Source organism: Hordeum vulgare, chromosome 2H (assembly GCF_904849725.1).
Source record: "Hordeum vulgare subsp. vulgare chromosome 2H, MorexV3_pseudomolecules_assembly, whole genome shotgun sequence".
In the NCBI taxonomy this organism is placed as follows: domain Eukaryota; kingdom Viridiplantae; phylum Streptophyta; class Magnoliopsida; order Poales; family Poaceae; genus Hordeum; species Hordeum vulgare.
Genome location: NC_058519.1, coordinates 289,420,943 through 289,442,827, shown reverse-complemented (window position 1 = coordinate 289,442,827; position 21,885 = coordinate 289,420,943). Strand labels below are relative to the sequence as shown.

The 21,885-nt window shown below is 47.3% G+C and overlaps 2 protein-coding genes across 7 annotated transcripts; both read left to right on the top strand.

Annotated features, from left to right (window-relative positions):
- Positions 1 to 8,490: 8,490 nt before the first annotated feature.
- Positions 8,491 to 9,857, top strand: LOC123426110 (formin-like protein 14). Its single transcript, XM_045109888.1, has 2 exons — positions 8,491 to 9,035; positions 9,488 to 9,857. The coding sequence occupies exons 1-2, from the start codon at positions 8,523 to 8,525 to the stop codon at positions 9,752 to 9,754; spliced, it is 780 nt and encodes a 259-aa protein (XP_044965823.1). The 5' UTR covers positions 8,491 to 8,522; the 3' UTR covers positions 9,755 to 9,857.
- On the top strand, positions 9,525 to 15,004 carry LOC123426111 (DNA topoisomerase 2-like). 6 transcript variants are annotated; one of them, XM_045109893.1, is made up of 9 exons: positions 9,525 to 9,856; positions 10,047 to 10,114; positions 10,574 to 10,661; positions 12,232 to 12,365; positions 12,478 to 12,813; positions 12,905 to 13,115; positions 13,935 to 14,198; positions 14,412 to 14,598; positions 14,759 to 15,004. In XM_045109893.1, exons 6-9 carry the CDS (start codon positions 13,059 to 13,061, stop codon positions 14,833 to 14,835), a joined length of 585 nt encoding a protein of 194 aa, XP_044965828.1. In that variant the 5' UTR covers positions 9,525 to 9,856; positions 10,047 to 10,114; positions 10,574 to 10,661; positions 12,232 to 12,365; positions 12,478 to 12,813; positions 12,905 to 13,058; the 3' UTR covers positions 14,836 to 15,004. The 6 variants fall into 6 exon arrangements, 5 of the variants coding, with proteins under 5 accessions (XP_044965828.1, XP_044965824.1, XP_044965827.1 ...); XM_045109894.1 differs by having other exon boundaries at positions 9,527 to 9,856; positions 13,947 to 14,198; XM_045109889.1 differs by lacking the exon at positions 12,905 to 13,115.
- The last annotated feature ends 6,881 nt before the right edge of the window (positions 15,005 to 21,885 follow it).

The following is a 21,885-nucleotide window of genomic DNA, read 5'->3' as shown; positions in this document are numbered from 1 at the left end:
GGCTTGTGGCCCACTGGCCCACCTCCTCCGGTGGATCTTTGCGCGGGTATTTTTCATATTTTCCAAAAATATTCTGCGTAAATCTTCAGGACGCTGTGAGAACTTTCATTTCTGCACAAAAACAACACCAAGGCAATTCTGCTGAAAACAGCGTTAGTCTAGGTTAGTTCCATTCAAATCATGCAAATTAGAGTCCAAAACAAGGGCAAAAGAGTTTGGAAAAGTAGATACGATGGATACGTATCACACCCCACAATTAATAGGAAGAATTTTTGAAGAGGAGGAACATTTTATTGAGGCAAAAATAGAAACTTTTAAATCTGCCTCAATTATCATTGGAAAAGAGGGAGTTTCAAACGATGGTGCAACAAGGGGGTTTTGAGGGGACTCTTGTTGCACCCACTCACATTGCACATACCCAATCACATCCACACATTGCACACACACTCATACCAAGGTGTAACACAACAACAAAAGAGAAGAACAAAAGAAGAGATGGTATGCATGATGCCATGATGCAACATGAAATGAAGACAGAACTTTAACTCTATATTCAAATCCAACATATCAACATAGGAAGGTTGTCATACAAGGAAAGATATTACAAGTGGGGGAGGGTATTGCATTGGGGCTGTCACAACTCTCCTACAATACAAGAGGATCTCGACCCGAGATCTAGGACTGGAAGGACTCTGGGAATTTTGAATAGAGGTGGTCCTTGCGCTCCCAAGTGGCTTCTTTGTCGGAATGATGAGACCATTGCACTTTGAGGAACTTGATTGACTTATTGCGGGTCTTGCACTCAGTCTCTTCAAGAATTGCTATAGGATGCTCATGGTAGGATAGGTTGGGCTGGAGATCGATATCTTGGAGATCAACGGTGTGCTCGGGAGTCTTGAAGCATCTCCGGAGCTGAGAGACGTGAAACACATCATGCACATTGGAGAAGTTGGATGGAAGCTCTAACTGATATGCAAGATCACCTCTCTTGTCAACAACTTTGAAAGGACCAACAAAGCGAGGAGCAAGCTTTCCTTTGATGCCGAAGCGCCGAGTGCCCTTCATGGGAGACACTTTGAGATACACAAAACATCGAGCTGAAAAGTCATGTCATGATGCTTGCTATCGTAGTAGCTCTTCTGACGGGACTGAGCTGCGTTGAGATTATCCCGAGTGACACGACACATTTCTTCTGTTCCACAATCATGTCATACCCAAGAATCTGACGCTCACCAGTCTAAGACCAATTAAGCGGGGTACAACACTTCCTGTCATATAGAATCTCAAATGGAGCCTTGCCTGAGCTTGCTTGAAAGTTGTTGTTGTATGAGAACTCGGCAAACGGCAGGCAATCTTCCCACTTCATGCCAAAAGAAAACACACAAGCTCTGAGCATATCTTCAAGGATTTGATTGACTCTCTCAACTTGACCACTTGTCTGAGGATGGAAAGTTATACTGAAATGGATCTTAGTAGCCATCGCAGCCTGAAAGATATCCCGCAACTTCGAAGTAAAGATTCTTCCATGATATGAAGAAATGAGCATAGGAACACCGTGCAAATAGACTATCCTTGACGTATACAACTCTGCAAGCTGAGCTGCCGAGATAAATTCTTTGACCGGAAGAAAATGAGAAACTTTGATCAACTTGTCGATGACGTGAAGATTGCATCGTTGCCTCTCTTGGACTTCGGAAACCCAGTGACAAAATCCATTTCCACATGATCGAATTTCCACTCGGGTATAGGCAAAGGATGAAGGTGACCTTCTGGATATTGATGCTCCTCCTTCACTCTACAACACACATCACACTCGTTCACGAACTGAGCAATTTCACGTTTCATGCGAGTCCACCAGAAGGTCTGCTTCAGATCTTGATACATTTTGGAGCTTCCTGGATGTATCAAGAGGAGGGAATTATGGGCTTTATCCATGATAAATTTCATGAGCTCTCCTTTCGGAACAACAAGGCGGTCCTCGAAGACAAGGTATCTCTGTCATCAACACGGAAGCACTTATATTTCGGAATGCTCTTTGCCAAGCCAATCTTCACTTTCTTCACCATCGCATCAAGAAGTTGAGCTTGGCGGACTTGGTCTTCCAAGGTAGGAGAAATCAGGAGATTAGCAAGAAATCCCTTAGGTACTATCTGAAGGTTGAGCTTACTGAAATATTCACAATTATCAGGCTGGAGAGGCTTTAGAATGACACTATTGTAGTAAGCCTTTGTGCTCAAAGCATCTGCAATGACATTTGCTTTGCTTGGAGTAAAGTCAATGCTTGTATTATAATATTGGATCATTTCCACCCAACGAGTTTGTTGAAGATTGAGACTAGGTTGGTTTAAGATGTATTTGAGACTCTTGTGATCAGTGTAGACTTCAACCTATCTTCCCAACAAGAGGTGTCTCCAAGTCATCAAAGCATGGACCATTGCTGCCAACTCAAGACCATGAGTGGGGTAATTCTTCTCACTTGGCTTCAACTGCCTCGAGGCATAAACTACCACTTTCTTCTGTTGCATCAAGACTGCGTGAAGACCTTGAAGATAGGCATCACAAAACACTTGATAAGGCTTGGAATCATCAGGAGGAGTCAAGACTAGAGTTGAGGTGAGATTCTCTTTGAGTGTATCAAAAGCTAATTGACACTCTGGAAACCAGATATACTTCACACTCTTATAAAGAACGTTGGACACAGGCTTCGCAATCTTGGTGAAGTTCTCAATGAACCTTCTGCAATAGCTTGCAAGCCCGAGAAAGCTTCGAAGCTGCTTCACATTCTGAGAAGGTTCCCACTCAACAATGGCCTGCACCTTTGTAGGATCAACTTTGATGCCCTCGGCACAGATGATGTGCCCAAGGTACACAACTTCCTTCAACCAGAATTCACATTTGGAAAACTTAGCATAGAACTTATGCTCTCTTATCTTATCAAGCACAAGCCGAAGATGTTCTTCATGCTCTTCCTCAGTTTCAGAAAAGACCAGAATGTCATCGAGATACACCAAGACAAATTCATTTTTGAAGGGAGAGAAGATATAATTCATCATCCGAGAGAAGGTCAGAGGAGCATTGGCGAGACCAAAAGACATCATTGTCTACCCTTAAGAGCCAAAGCTTGTCATGAAAGCAGTCTTGGGAATATCTTCTTTGTGAATGCGGATCTCATGATAACCCATCCGAAGATCAAGCTTGTGGAAAATCTTGGACCCTTTCAATTGCTCGAACCATTCATTCATGTTGAGAAGTGGATACTTGTTCCTTATTGTCTTCTTATTCAATGGACGATAATCGATACAAAGTCGGCCTGTGCCATCCTTATTCTTGACAAACAGAACACCACAACCCCAAGGAGATGAACTTGGTCTGATCAGACCCAGACGTTCTTGCTCATCAAGCTGCTTCTTCAACTCTTTCAGCTCTCCGGGACCAAGTTTATACGCACACTTGCAGATCGGTTCAGTTCCACGTTCAAGTTCAATTACAAACTCAACTGGCCGGTGCGTAGGCATTCCTGGCAATTCTTCTGGAAAGACATCTTCATACTCGCAGACCACTGGAACTTGAGAAATGGGAGAGATTTCACCCTTCTCATTGAGGTGAAACAAACGAATCGTGTCATCGCGAGCAGCGAAAATAATCACGTCCTCCGAAGGATGAGTCAGCTTGACTTCTTTGGTTTCACAATCGAGATATGCCTTGTTCATCGCCAGAAAATCCATCCCAAGGGATGAGATCAATATTTGATTGGCCAAGGACAATTGGAGAATCCAGAAAGGAATATCTAACCATCTTGACACAAGCATTTGGAACAAATTAACGAGAACTCATGAGCTTCCCTGGCGAAACAACATCTAAAGCCTTTGGCAACTCTTCATGATGCAAATCATGCTTTACCGCAAAAGGATATGATATGAAAGAATGTGATGCACCAGTGTCAAACAAAACCTTTGCAAAAATAGAATTAACTGAGAAATTACCCATGATCACATCTGAGGAGATCTCCGTTTTAGCTACATTTACCATGTTCACCCTTGCTGACTTGGGATTAAACTTCACATTGCATTGCTTGGAGGCCTGACTGGAGGAGGAGGCGGAAGACACCGCTGGTTGGTGCACATGTTAGAGTAATGACCCTTCTCACCACACTTGTGACAAGTCACCTCTAACAGCGGATGGAATTGCACTTGAGGATTCCTTGCTTATGCTGCTCACACTTCTGCTGGAAAGCTGGGTTGGGTGGGTGGGAAGAATCACGACCACAAGACTTCTTGAACTGTTGAGGCTGCCGAGGAGGAGGAGAAATCCAGTATTTATGTTGCTTCAAAACAATCTGAGTTGAGGAGGAGGAACTGGAGTCTCTGAAATGCTTCCTTGAGTTCTCAACTTTGAGCAAGGCCGACTCAGCCCTGAGAGTCAAATTGTAGAACTAGTCGAATTTAGTGGGATCGTGCAAGGCAAGGGCCAGTTGCAAGTCTTCCTTCAAACCACCATGGAACTGATAAATCTCGCTCTTCTGATCTGGAATATCTTGTTTGGCATAACGATCCAGCTCCTGTAACTCCACATTGTAGTTGTACACTGACAAACTCCCTTGCTTCAAGCGCCTGAATTTCTCACGCATCTCTTCCACAAAACTTGCTGGAATATAGTGAGCCCTGAAATCCCTGCACAAATCAGCCTAGCTGATCACCAGGTAGCCTATGGAATCCTTCAATTGCTGCCACCATTCTGTTGTCTCCCACTTGAGATGAAATGTCGCAAACTTGACAAAGTCCTCTGGTCTGACATTACTGCACTCAAAGTGATTGTTCATGTCAAGAATCCAGTCATCCGCATCGAATGGCCGATCACATAAGGTGAAAGACTTCGGCTGGTTCGCCAGGAATTGATAGAGAGATGCAAACTGCTGACCACCATTGTTGAAATTACCCTGGTGCCCTTGGTTCCTCTCTTGCAACAACTGGAGCAACATCTGAGTGTTTGCATTGGTTGCCGCCATCACATCTTGCCATGCCTCATGAGGAGGAGGCGGTGGCGGAGGGGGTGGAGGAGGGTTTGACTGATCAGTCTCACGACCCGGATTTTGGCGAGTTGGTGGATCCATCTTGGAGAGGGACAACAACATTAGACCAGAGACAAAAAAATTCAAAGATTAAGTTGATTCAATGGACAGAGATATCTGAACAAGAATTCTTAGCAACTGCACTCGAACTAAAATTAGTATGAATGTTTCCACAAATTACTGTCGACAACATCGGATTGAAAAGCCACTTGCAATTGTCAAGTATGAGCTAGAATTGCTCAGAACAAACGTATATTCCCAACATACATATGCTGAAAGAATTCCTAGGTTACTAATGGAATTCCCACCTAAGAACTTCAAAATTTCTGGTCATGCAATCGGGTCCACGGATACAAGGAGAAATTCATCACTCAACTCCTAGCATCTAACCCGCCAGTGTATCACACCCGTTAACACATGACCAGAATCTCAGAACCTCATCTATCTCAGACCCTCGTAATCACAACAATACTAAGTGTGGCGATACATCCAGACCTATCTGCACCAGTACTGTGGAAGCCAAAATCCTCTCGCCACTACTAGTATTGAAGCAATTTCGAGCATCCTGCATCCTGAGATACTAAGAAATCTGAATGATAACAATGTGCTCAAGAATCCCTTGGAGCTCAACTCCTTGGAAGAAATCAAGTGAGACAGGAGACACCAAGACAGAACTCCGTCACATCGGCATCATATAGATTCCAAAATATCCGTGTGATAAAAAAAATTGAGCGAGAAGAGGAGTAGAATTAAAATTTCCTAAGTCGAGAACCTCACCAGAGCAAAGAAGACGAGAAAAAAGAAACCTACTCTTCGATATAACTAAGACTCAAAATAGTTTTTCACTAGACTCGACTTGGCCAACTTCGATTAACCAAAGGCTCCTATGGTCGTAAGGCTCTGATAACAACTTATAACGATTAAGATGAGGCACTTTCCTTATTTGGGGGCGACACCGCATCTATGTGTTTCGCAAGCAGGATAAACATTGCAATACATAATAGATGGAAGAGTAATAAGATTTGGCTTACACTCTCCACAAGCTAAATTACATATCCACACAGTCATACATTATTCAAATGGAAAACAGGGTCCGTCTAAGGACAAGATAATGATAAAAGCTAATGCTATCCCTCCTTGCTAGGCTCACAATCATGACCAACTGCCTCTAGTCCTAGGGATATGTCACGTACAACCTGCCACTGTCCTCGCCAAACTCCCATCAGCTGGTTATCCTTGGAAACATCTCTATCTGGGGTACCTATACCTGTGGGCGGTTGTAGTAATCTGTGAGCCACAAGGACTCAACAATCTCATGACCTTGGTATCGAATCTAACAAAGTCATTAGGTGAGGTTGGGGTATGTGTTTGAGTTTGCAGCAACCTAAGCATTTATGCTGGCTACCTTATGTTGAACAAGAAGTAAAGATATGATGGTCTACGCAAGACGTTTGTTAACTAACAATAATCACTAAGTGATCCTGAACACCTACCTACGTCATTCATAACCCCGTCATGTTCTAAATCATAGAAGGAACTTTGAAGGAGACAGTCACGGTTACGCACACGGTTGGCAGGTTTTAATTAAGTTACTTTAAGTTACCTAGAACCGGATGTTAACAAAATATCCATGATTGCTACATAACCGCGGGCACGACTTTCCAAAAGATTTAACCCTGCAGGGGTGCTCCAACAAATCCATCACAAATTACCACAGGTCGCACAGAAATCCTGAATCACGATACTCGTGACCTCGTCGGATTCCTGAGTGGAAAACCTCAACTCTGAGAAGACATAGAATCTCACCGGAATTCTAATGCATAAGCTATATCGTTAATGTAAGACAAGTCCAGCAAGACCACCCGACGTGTCGACGAACCCGATAGGAGTTGTATATCTCGTTCTCACGACATGACGGATGAGTCACACTACGAGTTAAACGAAACCTCGAGTTGCCCAGCGATGGCCCCATAGTATTGCCCGTTTTGGACCAACACTCATGAAGAGCACTAGCCGGGGGGTTGATTAAATTCCTCGGGGTAGTTATTCCCTATGCTTTTTATTATTAAGTTGTTAGCAAATTAACACCAAAGTTAGGTCTTGCCAAACAAGCCTTAACACTAAACGATTTACCAAGGGGGGGCCAATAACAACCCCGAATGTGTTAGGGACGCTCAGTTATGGAATAAAACACTGGTAGCCGAAACTAAGGCGGCAAAAGCGGAACAAATCACCCGACAAAAGGCCAGGCCTTCCGCACCTTACCATGTATATAGGTGCATTAATAACATAGCATTTAAATAAGATGATATCAATTTCCCATGTTATCACATGGACCAGCTTGCACCTGCAACTAGCAACACTAAATAAAATGGTTCAGCAGGCCTAACCTAGCCAAACAATATTTGCTAGGAGAGGAAGTGTTAGAGGTTTCATGGCAATGTTTGATGGCCAATATATCAGGTGGTAGGGAGCGGAGTATAACGATAAAAACGGTGTCAAGGTCACAATCATCTTGAGTGTGAAATCTTTAGAGTGGGACTGTTCCTGATCTTCCTGAATGAACCCACCGGACTCCTCGAACTCATTTCCTGCACCCGTTGCTACCCAGAGAAACAATCACCCAATAAACACCAGCAAGTGATAATGCAACAGACGATACGATGCATGCAGGCACACACCTCAAAGCACATAGAGAAATAATCCTACTCAAATGACAAAGTATCACCTCATAACAAAATGGCACTTTTGGAGAACTGCTCAAAACCGAAATCGAGTGCAACCATTGGATTCCTTGGGGGTTTTCTACCCCAAATCGATATATCATACTCCTATACTTGCATGCGTAAAAACACCACAAAACTGAAAAGAAAAACTACCGAGAATGAGAAACCACCTATGTCAAAATCAGGGATGATCTTGCATATGCCAGATTTGGCACATTCCTTTTCTGAAATTATTCCAAAAAATGGATTTTACACACTAGCAAAATATTAAAAAACACAACCTAACTGACAGGGGGCCCACTGGTCATAGGCACCAGGGGGCCCTGGTGCATGACACGTGGGCGACACTTACTAAGCACACAACTGAAAAAAAAAATCCTACTCAAATGACAAAGTATCACCTCATAACAAAATGGCACTTTTAGAGAACTGCTCAAAACCGAAATCGAGTGTAACCATTGGATTCCTTGGGGTTTTCTACCCCAAATCGATATATCATACTGCTATACTTGCATGCGTAAAAACACCACAAAACTGAAAAGAAAAACTACCAAGAATGAGAAACCACCTATGTCAAAATCAGGGATGATCTTGCATATGCTAGATTTGGCACATTCCTTTTCTGAAATTATCTCTACTATTAAAAGCACGAGAAGGCAGATCCAACTCTAGATCTACACCATCCAAACACTTAATCGACGGTATGGCTACTTCGTTCACGAAACTAAATGGTTTTAGTTAGCGCTAATTGCCCATCCCACGTGGTCTCGCGGTCAATCCCCCGCTCGCCCCGCAGGACGCCGCGCCTCCCCCGGTCGGCCCGCCTCCCCTCACTCGTCGCGCCGCGCCGCTCGCCTCTGAACTACCCTCGCCTCGCCATCTGCTCGCCCGCTCCACGTTGCCCCGCCCGTAGCTGCCGCTCGCCCTCGCTGCCCACTCAGTGCCGCCCCCGCCCGCATCGGTTGCTAGGCCCCGCAGCCGTTGCTCGCCCCCGCCTGCCGCCCGCTCAGCGCCACTCCCGCCTGCGCCGGTTGCTAGGTCCACAGCCGCCGCTCGCCCCCGCCTCGTCGCCCGGTCAGCGACGCCTATTCCCGCACCCATCGCCTCCCGCCGCTCGGCGTAGACGGTCGCCGGTCGCTTGGCCTGCCCCGATAAGTAGGACAAGCGGCCGCCACGAGACGTCTTCTGCTGCAGACAGAGAAGTCGGCAAACAAACCGGACTTGAGGAGGCGATGTCAAAGGTGTTTCGATCTCGATCCTCACTTTTGTTTTTCTGATGATTCTCCTGCGCGTGTGTGTAGCGGATGTTGCTCTTGCATTCCTGAAAGTTTGATAAATTATGTCATTTTTATCTTCTTCCAGCAGCACACGTATGATCCTGTACCTCCTAAATGTTTACTCGGATCTTCCTTGCCTTTGTATTGGACACAGCCATGATTGATTAGGCGTTTCGACTTCAGAGTTGGCGTGAGATTAAGTTAGCTGAGATTGAAATTTCAGTGGAGGAATGATTTTCAGATCAAGTGGAGAATAAATAATTCTTCAGCATTGTTTTATTCGACACAAATAGATGCCACGAGTGTGGTGGCAGATTGTTCGGCGACATATTTTGTTTTATTTTACCATTGTTGTCGACGGATTAAGCTGTTGTTGTCCAGTGTTCTATATATAAATCCATTGGTTATATATGCAGAGGTATGTGGCCCTGAATGTGCAGAGGAGGCCACACGCCGAACCAACCATGGTGACATCCCAGAACTGTGCCTCGACGGTCTCTGGACACTGCAAAAACCATCGCCACCCCACCAGTAGGGTCACGACGAGGATAAGAGAGGCTGAGCCACTACCGGAGCAGAACAACCCTGCTGGCGTTGCCGCTACGCGATCATTGCCCAGGGATGCCCTCTGGCGAAGGCGAGGGGAGGAGAGTGAAGTTGCAGCTGGGGAGGGGTGCTCATAGAATCAGTACACAAGTGATATTAAAACAAGGCAACACATATCTCCTAAGAGGTGCTTCCATGTTTCAAGCATTTTATATCCGCCGACCTGTCACAAGGATGAGGTATATCTATTTACTCTGTCAATCTGGTTTTAGTTGAGAAAATGCTTTCAACTTTAATTTGTACCCCATTTATCACCTGGTAAATCTTGTCCCATTTTAACTTGTAAAATGATTCCATGATGTACATTTGCATGCTCCTAGAGTTTTAGAAACTGGGATTTTATTTCCCTCTCAAGATAATTTTTTCCAGGAAAAAAGGTGGAATTGTTCGATCATTGAAGATGCCTATCAATCAGATTGGTGAACTGCTATATTCTGGTAATGAAAATGCTATGCACTCAAATATTTGTTATGTAAGGTTTGACTAGAAGAATGGAAAGATGTTGTTTATTCATTCACTAAGGATGCGTGCTAGAAGAAGAAGCATTAGAAAATTGTATTGACTAACCAGATGCTATCTTGTTCCAGGGGCTCTTACATTTTTAGGTAGTTCTAAGTGTAATTTCGCGAACAGAAAATGTTCCCTTTGTCATAGTTTAAAGTAGAACCCTCTGTTTCATGATAGGTGATATTACTGACTAAACAACACGTGCTTTTACCATTAATGGGATCTTAGTTTGTTGCGTATTGTAAACCCAGAAGGGATAGTGGCTTGGTCATGATCTTTAATTGTTTCAGATTGCAGAAAACATAGTTAGGTTGAGACATAATGCAATTGTCGTTGTTTTACCTTTGTATTTATTAATTCTCCAATCATTTGTATGCTTTATCTTTCAGAGTCATGGTTCCCTTAGAGAAATGAAAGTGCGGGAGGCCATGGAGGTTGGAGCTCCAACCACGTCAAGTAATTTATTTGACTGCATAGGTATGCCATTCCAAAGATACATTAATGACTTACATATGCTAAGTTCCGTATTTATTTAGACACTTTTTATCTCTATCTCTATACTAATAAAAGCACGAGAGGGCAGATCCAACTCGCAATCTGGAGCGTCTAATCATTTAATCAACGGATTAAATACTCTGTTAACGAAATCCTCGTTGCTAACGAAAGATTCCTCGTCGTTAACGAAAAGAAAAATCGCCACGAACTTCCCCCTCTGGCCCCGCTCGCCCGAAGAAAAAAAATCAGCCGCGAACTGGCCCCGCTCGCCACGCACGCCGACGCCCCCGCCCCGCTCGGCTGCCGCCGCTCCGCTCGCCCCGCGCCACGCGCGCCCCGCACGGCCGACGCCCCCGCCCCACTCGCCCCGCACCACCGGCCGAAGAGAGAGAGAGAGAGAGAGATGACGACGGCGGCGCGGCCGACGTGGGCGCCGGCGAAGGGCGGGAACGAGCAGAGGGGAACGCGCATCTTCGGGCCCTCCGGGAAGTACCCCTCCCGCGACCTCGCCGCCCACACTTCCCTCAAGCCCAGGTACAAATCCAATCGCCGGTCCGCCCTGTGCTCCGATTTCGGTTCCGGTTCCATGCCCATGATTGTTCGACAGATGGCCATCGCTACCTGTGTGTACATACCATGGGAAGGGGCTCCTTCCTCCTAATTTCCTTCCTAATCCCGGCCGCAGGTTCGCCGTTTTGCCGATTTCAGTTTCCGGGATCCCCGATGGCGAGACACAGTCAGATACTCAGTACGCGGTGCCGCTTTGCTCTCCGCCTTCAGGCGCTAGACATGCACATACACCTCACCAGTTATCCAGCCTAATTACAGACGAGTCCATATCACACCATTGGGTCATCGCTCAACACCCTACCACCATAGCCGATCCTATTATCCAAGGTATATTATATTACATAGTGTTCTCTGATCCCTACTCCGTATACGTTTAGTACCGATTAAGTAATTTATCTGTCTTTATTTATTTATTGTTGTTGTGGAGGAAGATGAAGAAATTGATGGGAATTCCAAATCCGAACAAGAGGGAAATGTTAACATCAACATCCATGATAAAAATGTAACTGCTTCTGATAGTACAGTTATTTCAATAGGTTCACATGCACAGTTTTGCATCTTATGAATGAAAAATTATTAAATTGACTTTGATAGATGGTGTAATGTCTATTATGAGGATTTTCGAGTATGTAAGGAAGTCGATTTTTTATCCCAATGCCTCTATTGCTTACCATCTAATTTAGAACGCATGAACGGTCGCATCGGTTGAAATAACTTTTCAGAGTTAAAAGTATCGAATAACTATTTGAGACCAACAATAATTCAAGACACTTTAAATGGTTTGACAACATGACGGATGACATTGACACCCATCATAAGTGACTTTGCATCAAGGGTTAGGTCTGTACAGCCTGACAAGCCTGAAAGCACACTCGGATTACATGATTTCATGCGTTGAGCCGACTTGCTTGCTGTTAATATCCATCTTATTTGAGCTATCACGCAGAAATTTCAATCTATTGTGCTGAATCTACTTCTTCAGATAATGTAGAAAATGGGCCTCACCCTCCCCGAGGAAAGACAGGTGCCAAGTACATTATCAGGGAAGATGGCCAGAGGCTGGATCTTCGTTATGTGAAGAAAAGTAGTGATCAGCATCTGGAGCTGGGTTACAAGGTCAGTAACAGTAGCCATTGTTGCAGCATCTACCTACTGTTTTAATGGAGACATCACAAAAACTGCCCATTATTTTAGCCTCACCCGTTTTGTGCTCGACTTCTCATCTCAGGTGGAAAGGCACCTCATTGATGGAGATTTTGTTCTTTTCAACCGGCAGCCCAGTCTTCACAAAGTGTCTATCATGGGGCATCGCTTCAAAATCATGCCTTACTCAACTTTCCGCCTCAACTTGTCTGTCACATCGCCATACAATGCAGATTTTGATGGGGATGAAATGAATATGCATGTTCCCTAGTCATTTAAAACCAGAGCTGAGGTTTTAGAGTTGATGATGGTGCCAAAGTGTATTGTCTCACCTCAAGCGAATAGACCTGTTATGGGTATTGTCCAAGACACACTTCTTGGCTGTCGAAAAATTACCAAAAGGGATACTCTCATCGAAAAGGTGAACTAATACTCTCCTTAAGCAACACCTTCAATAGTGGTATTCTCTCTATAGTTTTGTAGCTTAATTAATGTTGTGAAATATCTCCCAGGATGTATTCATGAACATCTTAATGTGGTGGGAAGATTTTGATGGGAAGGTCCCTGCCCCTGCTATTTTGAAACCAAGGCCAATTTGGACTGGCAAACAAGTTTTCAACTTGATTATCCCCAAGCAAATCAATTTAATTAGATTTTCAGCCTGGCATGACGCTGATGCTGAAAAAGAACATACAATTGCCCACTAGACATACTTTGTTAATGGTACGTAAAGAAGAGATGATCAGTTGACACCAATCACATCGAGAATTTATTTATTTTTTATTTTGCTTCAGCAGAGAATGCATTTATTTAATCATTTAACATAAGAAATACCTTTAGTAGTATTCCGTATCCAAAATATCTAGCCTAGTCTGAGGAGGACGTGGCGCTTGCCGTCGCCCAGGCCCAGGCGCTCTCCAGATGCATGGTCCGTGGTCAGACCCACCTCTGTTCACCTGGTCAATTTCTTCATAGATCACGACATTCTTCCTCCCGTGACATACACTAGCTTAAGAAGGCACGGCAATCGGGTTGCTCCACTCACTCATCTTCTACTCCCTCTGTTCCTAAATATAAGTCTTTCTAGAGATTTCACTAGGTGACTACATACGAAGCAAAATGAGTGAATCTACATTTTAAAATATGTCTTTATGCATCCGTATGTAGTCCTCTAATGTAATCTCTAAAAAGACTTATATTTAGGAACGGAGGGAGTAGCAGGTAGTAGATACATGAAATAAATTACTGCTGTGTGCCCAAGGTAAATGTAATTTTTCTGCATGTACACCTGTATGCGGCGCGCAGCAGCTATGTTATTGATGTTCATAGACAAGTTGTAGAATCACATTACAGCGGCCGAACCGGCACGAGCTTACATTTCTGTTAGACTAGCATAACTAAAATAAAACTAGCATAATATTTCTGTGGACCCGAATCACAATACCTGAATATAACTAGCATAATATTTCTGTTAGACTGAAAGTTTGGCTGCTTAATTCTGCAATTGATATTTATGCAATTTGTTTTTCCATCACCTGACAGGGTTCTTTGCAGGAGACAAGTTCAAAGGCAACTGGTGTGACATATACCATCACTGGTGTTATAGAGGAAGTTGCTGACACCAAGCTTAAAATAACTCAGCTTCCTGTCCGCCGCTGGACTACAGATTACAAAGAGTTTCTTGAATCCATGTGTCCTATTCCTATCAAGGAAAAGGAAAAGAGCAAGGACAAGAAAAGGGAAAAGAAGAAGGACAAGGACAAGGACAAGGAAAAGGAAAAGAGCAAGGAACCGCCATTGTTAGAGGTACTCCATCGGGTCACTGTTATAAGATGTTTTAGATATTTTAACATGGACTGAAATGATGAACTAACACTCTAAATGTGCCCACATAGATCCCATTCAGAAAAAAGTTAGAACGTCTTGTAATATTGAAGTAGGGAATAGTTAATAGTACAAATAGTTCATTCTCTTGGGTTCCAGATGTTTTGACTTTCTTGAACCGCAACCGATTTACAGGAAATAAGGTCGCAGTGTGATCACGCGGATGTGGAATTTGAGCTTATACTGAGTGAGCAAAACATGAATATAGCTAAGCAAGAAGGCCTTGAGAAGAAATTCAAGCTGACTACCACAATAGGAACAACAAACATGCATTTGTTTGATTCATATGGTAAAACAAAAAAATATGACACCCCAGAGGATGGTGAGTATCCCTAACACGGGCCTGTATTATAGCAACAAATCCTTTTACTTGTGGTTTTGGCACTGTCATTATGTTAACTTTTCAGTACTTCAAGAGTTCTTTGATTTTAGTTATATCTTGTAAGCTATAGAAAATAGTAGTATGATCTGTTTGTCTGCAGATGGTCACCAAATGATTGTTCCGTCTGTGCTGATCCGCGAGATCCTGAAGTTGATGCAGGAAGAGTGGCCCTGTTAGGTGTTACTGGTAATCCAAACTTGTATTAGCATTAAACTGATGGATATAGTAGGTATGATGAGTGGGATGTGAAAGGTGCAATAAGGAGACATCAATAGATTGATTGTTTATATTATATAACCATAACATACTTTTAGTTTTGAAATTATGATTTGAGCGTATGATTAAATCCTGGTCATATTGGGTGTAAAGGATTTTCCTTTTTCATCAATGCTTCCTTGTGAGTGTTCATTTTGTGACATGAAGAAAGAAGGAAATGCCTTTGTCAAGTATTGCATATGGTGTTATGTTTTTTTCTTAAAAAAAACACAATATTTTCCAGGTTTTTATAAATGACGTCCAATTTCTGTGAGCTAAAAGCTGAACTACATGATAATAAATTATAAATCTTTAATTAGTTAGATTAAACTAATCCACAAAATTATATCATTCAACAAAACATAGGCATAGTGGATTCGTGATCTTGAAAAAAAGTTGTTTCTGCTTAATATTAAAGAGTGGTTTTTTAGTATAATCAAAATATGGGAGGTGAATTTAACAACTTATAAGGAAAATTATATGACGAGAGCGGTGGAAAGAAACCACATATTATACATGAGATAAGATCTTGTACAAAGGATATAGTGGGTATAGGAAGCTAGAATGTCACGTCATGTGCAAGTCGATCGTCAAGTGATATGTTAAAAAAAGGTTAACGTTCACCCGCTAGAATATGTATGCCCTTGTATGACGCATGGACAATTAACTATTTAGAATAAGATTGATGTGATGTTGAAGACCGGTTGTTTAATTGTTTTCATCTTATATTAACCCGTTGATAACCTGATGAATGAAAAAAATTTATTTAATTATACGTGCAACTGTTACTAGTTCCAAAAAATGGATTTAACACATTAGCAAAATATTAAAAAACACAACCTAATTGACAGGGGGCCCCACTGGTCATAGGCACCAGGGGGGCCCACTGGTCATAGGGGCCTTGGTGCATGACACGTGGGCCACAGTGACTAAGCACACAACTGAACAAAAAAAATAAAAGGGGCAACGGGGATTCGAACACCAAGGGTGTGCTACCGCTCGGCTACGGTGGTGTTGTTACAAAGACATATTCTGCTTCCCTACCTAAGAGCATCTCCAACAAGCGCCCAAAAACTGCTCCGCGCGCTAAAAGATCCGTTTTTTGGGCGCCGGACTGCTCCACCAGAAGCTGCAAAACACTGCGCGCGCTTAAAAACGCTATCGCGCGCAACATATTTGGTGCGTCGGCTTGCGCGCGCAGCAAACTCTGAGCTGCTGCAGATGGGACCGCTGGATCGGACTGGATTGGGCGCCGCACTAGCGCGCGTCTGTTGGAGATGCTCCGGTCTCCGCGCTTCAAAACTGCTACAGTGGCGCCCTAAAAAATTTATTGGGCGCAGATTTTTTGCGCTGCCGTTGGAGATGCTCTAACGCACAAGAAGAAAAGAAACAACGCAAGAAAATAACTGCGTACAGCGGGGATTCGATCAAACGCTAAAAAAATTATTGGGCGCAGATTTTTTGCGCTGCCGTTGGAGATGCTCTAACACACAAGAAGAAAAGAAACAACGCAAGAAAATAACTGCGTACAACGGGGATTCGATCAAACGACCTCTCGGAGGTCTGCACAGGCGGGTTACCACTACGCTATGAAGGGGATCCCGACAGAGAGGGGGGATCCACGACTCTTTACCATACTAAAGGGGCGCGGTTCTTCTACCTCCACACAGCGGAGGAGAGGTTGCCGCCGACAAGCAGAACAGAGATGACGACGGTCAAGAGTTGCCAGCGGGGGTGCGGATTCCCTAGGGGGTTCCATTCCCGGGGGCATTGGGGTCCTATAACGCACGAAGCGGAGGATCTCGAGCAGAGGGCATCCCTGCCTATGCCAGCATGCATGCAAGCAAGCGAGCAAGGAGCTGCGCGCGAGGGACTGCAACTGCACTCGCCGGTGCACTCTGCAACTGCTGCAACTACCACTACGCCGATGCTGCTACTACGCGGCGGCGCTGCTACTACTACCACTACGCGCTGCTGCTGCTGCTACACAAAGAAGAAGGATGAGAATCGCTGTGTATATTGCTGAGAGAGGTGAGGTCCTTATATACACAGGTGGTGCACGTCAGTGCATGCGAGCTGAGTAACTACCAGGAGCTATTCTCCTGCGGAGGCGACGGTAGTGGAGCGGCGTGCGACGCGGTCGAGGAGGGGCGTGTCCCTGGAGACGTGGGCGGCAAGGCACGCGCGGAGGAACCGGGCGCCGTCTTCCAACAGCCCCCCGCAGCCGCAACGGGGTCTTCGACGATGTTGAGGCTGGATCGGAAGTCCATGAAGACGGCGGTTGGCAGTCCTTTCGTGAAGACGTCGACGAACTGGGAGGACGACGGGACGTGTAGAACGCGGACGTCGCCGAAAGAGACCCGTTCCTGAACAAAGTGAAGATTGATCTCCACATGCTTTGTGCGTTGATGCTGAACAGGGTTGGAGGAGAGGTACGTGGCGCTGATGTTGTCGCAGTAGACGATCGTCGCGCTGCTGGGAGGGCAATGAAGCTCGTGCAGCAGCTGACGGAGCCAGCAGGTGTCAGCGACGGCGTTGGCGACGGCGCGGTACTCAGCTTCCGCGCTGGAGCGGGAGACCGTGTGCTGGCGCTTGGATGACCAGGAGACGAGGTTGTCGCGGAGGTAGACGCAGAAGCTCGACGTGGAGCGGCGCGTGTCAGGGCAGCCGGCCCAGTCCGCGTCGGAGTAGGCGACCAGGTTGGTGTCGCGGGAGCGGCGGAGACGAAGACCGAGATGGGCAGTGCCGCGGACGTAGCGCAGGACCCGCTTGAGGTAGGTGTAGTGGCTCTCGCGCGGGTCATGCATGAAGAGGCAGAGCTGCTGAACGGCATAGGCGATGTCGGGGCGAGTGAGGGTGAGGTACTGCAGTGCTCCGGCGAGACTACGGTAGAGAGCTGGATCGGAGACAGGTTGGCCATCCTGCGCAGAGAGCTTGCGTTTGGTGTCGGCAGGAGTGGCGATCGGGCGGCAGTTTCTCATGGCGGCACGCTCGAGGATCTCGAGAGCGTACTGGTGCTGCGAGAGGAAGAGGCCGTTGGTGGTGCGGTGGACGTTGATGCCGAGGAAGTGGTGCAGCTCGCCGAGGTCAGACATGGCGAACTCGCGGTGCAGGGCGTCGATGGTGGAGCGTAAGAGAGCGGCGGAGCTAGCGGTGAGCAGTATGTCGTCCACGTACAGCAGGAGGTAGGCGATGGAGGAGCCCCGCCGAAGGATGAAGAGCGAAATATCGCATTTGGATGCGACGAAGCCGAGGGAGAGGAGGTAGGCGGTGAAGCGTTGGAACCAAGCCCGCGGAGCCTGACGGAGGCCGTAGAGCGAGCGGTGAAGGCGGCAGACGTGCGAGGGGTGTCAGGAGTCGACGAAGCCGGCAGATTGCTGGCTGTAGACGACGGTGTCGAGGTGGCCATGAAGAAAAGCGTTCTTCACGTCCAACTGGTGGATTGGCCAGTCCGAGGCGGCGGCGAGGCTGAGAACAACGCGGATGGTCGCCGGCTTCACCACTGGGCTGAAGGTCTCCTCGAAGTCGACGCCGTGTTTCTAGGTGAAGCCGCGGAGGACCCATCTCGCCTTGTACCGCGCCAAGCTGTCGTCGGGGTGCAGTTTGTGCCGGAAGATCCACTTCCCGGTCACCGTGTTGATACCTGCAGGACGAGGAACAAGAGACCACGTGTTGTTTTGCAACAAAGCATCATATTCATCTTGCATGGCACGATGCTAGTTGGGGTCTTGCATAGCCTGTTTGTAGGTGGCAGGGATGGGCGAGATAGCGGCGGTGGCAGGTAGCGCGGCGAGAGCGTTGGGGGAGAAGAGCACTTTGGGTTGAAGAAACCCAGATTTGGCGCGCGTCTACATGGCATGGGCGTCGCGGCGCGGCGTGATTGGCACGGCGCGAGGAGGGAGGGGCCGCCCAGCAGGTGACGTGGGATTGGGCTAGGGGGAACTGGTGGTGGTGGTGGCCGATAGGCTCGGGCGGGAGCTGCGCGGACTGGTGGGTGGGGTTGTTGGGTGGTGGGGCCGGGCGGCAGGCAGGTCGGTGGGCGCGGGATCCGGCGCTGCAGCGGCCGAGGGAGATGCGAATCTGGTGGGGCTGGGCGCGGAAACAGGAGCGGGCGGGTTGGGTGGTGGGGTTGGCGGCGATCCCGAGGGAGGACAGTACGAGGTAGGTAGGATTCACACGGGATTCGTTGTGGCACGCTGCGGTGGTGTGGCTGGTGTGTAGGGGAACTGGCTTTCGTCAAAGATGACGTGGCGCGAGGTGATGACCTTGCGGGTGTCGAGATCGAGGCAGCGATATCCTTTGTGTTCGCGTGGGAGGCCGAGGAGGACGCAGCGGCGTGAGCGGGGAGCGAGTTTGTGAGGCGTGGTGGCATAAAGGTTGGGATAACAGAGGCAGCCGAAGGTTCGAAGGTGGTCGTAGGTAGGAGCGATACCATGGAGCATGAAATATGGGGTGTTATTGGCGATGGCACGGGAGGGCCGAAGGTTGAGGTGGTGGGTTGCGGTGTTGAGGCTTTCGACCCAAAAATCGGGTGGCATATTGGCTTGGAGAAGCATAGTGCGCATGATGTCGTTGGTGCTCCGGATGGCGCGCTCAGCTTTGCCGTTCTGTGGCGAGGTGTGTGGGCAAGAGAGACGTAGGGCGATGTCGTTATTGGAGAGAAAAGAGCGGAGACAAGCGTTAAGAAACTCGCCACCATTGTCACTTTGTATACATTGCAGGCAGAGGTGAAACTGGGTGACAACGTAGGCGTAAAAACGTATAAGAATGCCGGCGGCCTCAGATTTGTGGCGTAGGGAAAACTCCAAGAGTAGTGGCTAAAATAATCAAGTATTATTAGGTAATAGCCATAACCAGAACAACTAGGGACGGGTGGGGTCCACAAATCACAATGAACTAGCTGAAAGGGAGAAGTAGTAAAAGAGCTAGAGGAGGAGAAAGGGAGCCGTGGCTGCCGTCCGAACTGGCAAGCCTCACAAGTGGCCGAAGGGGGGGGGTGGTGGTTTATTACAATCAGAGAAAAAAGGAGAAAGTCTAGAGAGAGAGGCACGGCTAGGGTGCCCGAGACGCCTGGGCCATAATTCGCCGACGTCGACGGTGAGGGCGGTTGGTGATTCACCGAAGAACGGGTACATGCCGGTGGAGCTATTTGATCTCATGAGAGGGGTCCTGCTCGCCAGATCCTTCACAAGAAAGCCAAACGGGTCAAATTCGACAGAAACCGAATTCTCAGTGGTGAACTGGCGAACAGAGAGTAAATTCTTGATAACAGAAGGTGCAAAGAGAACGTGATTGAGAGAGAAGGGCGCGGAAGGAGGGAAGCGGAGCCGGTGGCGAGCACGGGCATATGAGAGCCATCGCCGACCAAGATGGACGGATACTTTGAGGAAAAACAAGACGAGCTCAAGTTACCTGCGTCGTTGGTGATGTGGCTGGACGCGCCGGTGTCGAGATACCACTCGCTAGCGCGTGGAGCGTGGAGCGACATGTTGGTCATGGCGGCGTTGAGCATGTGGGCGTTGTCCCACGACGGCGGAGGAGGGGCAGCCCCATATGTCGGTGGTGCGCCCTAGGGTGAAGGTAGGGCGCCGTAGACCATGGGGTAGGTGTCGTGGGTATAAGTCTGACAGTAGATGTGTAGGGTACGAAAGGATGGGCAGAGCCTTAGCTACGGCGAGGTTGTATGAGTTCAGGCCCCTCTACGGTGGAGGTAAAATCCCTACGTCTCAGTGCTCTTGGGAGCTTGTTGTCGAGTGGAATAGGGGTTACAGTGAATTGCCAACCCCTGCACCAGTGGGGAAGGGCGGCTTACATAGAGTGCGCTACCCTTCATAACGGTTCGGTGCACAAGGGTGGAGTAGTGGCGAATAACTGCATACGTTACATGTAACGTATGTCTTAAATGCTAATAAATGTACATGGAGACGTATGACTGTTGCCCTCCAGGGGGTTATGATGTACAGAGTGGAATCCAGTCGGTAAGTTTGATACGCTCCGAATGCTCATCTCCGACTGGATGATGTAGGAATCGTCACCGACTGGATGATGGGAAGACCTTAATTCAGTCGGAACTGACTAAGGGCCTTATCCCTTATGAAGGGTAGTCCTTGGGTAGGACCCATTGGGCAGGCCTATGACCCTACCCTAGGACTATAACCCCATCATTAGTCCCCGAATGGATTGGGGTTGGAACGACGAAGCGATGCTTGGAGTACGGATCCGACTGGTATGGATGCGACTTTGGCGTTGTTTGCCTCGATCCATTTTATCCTCTCGACCAGTGATCCGAGTGGATGTATTTGTGAAACGAACCGTCGGGGACCGAGTGTTTCCGTGGAATCTTTTGACGTGACCAATCAACTGACAGCGGCGGATTTTCTGGGATCCTCAAATTTCGGTTGCCGCGCGCTCGGCGGGGATGACGACATCGTAATCGAGTAGTATCTGCCGCCTCGATTTCCGCGCCTTCATCTCCTCCACTAATACCGCAGCGACCGGTCGGGGGATAAGATTTCAGGGCCACCTGCTAGTGACCCAGTCGGAACCTTATTTAAACCTCTTCAGCGAGGGTTTTTCGTTGCACTCGCCTGATAACTCGCACTTGCCCCGCTTCTCTCGTGACCTCCTGCGCATCCCAAGCTCCTTCCTTCCCCTCCTCCCCCCGCGGATCTGCGGCCTCCACCATGACGAAGGGACAGACGAGCAAGCTCGAGGCGCGGAAGAAGAAGAAAGCGACGGCTCCTGCTCAGCGGCGGCAGCGAGCACTGCCGGCGGGTTGGATCCAGGGGGATTTCCTCCCCTCCACGGTGACGGTGGCGGACATGCTGGAGCTGGTGGAGCAAGGCATGATCGAGCACAAGACGTGGAGGCTGCCGGCGGAGGGCGAGACGGAGCCGGCGCCCCAGGAGGGGGAGCGCGTCCTGCTGCTCAGTCACGTGTACCGAGGCTTCTCTCTGCCTCCTCATCCCTTCT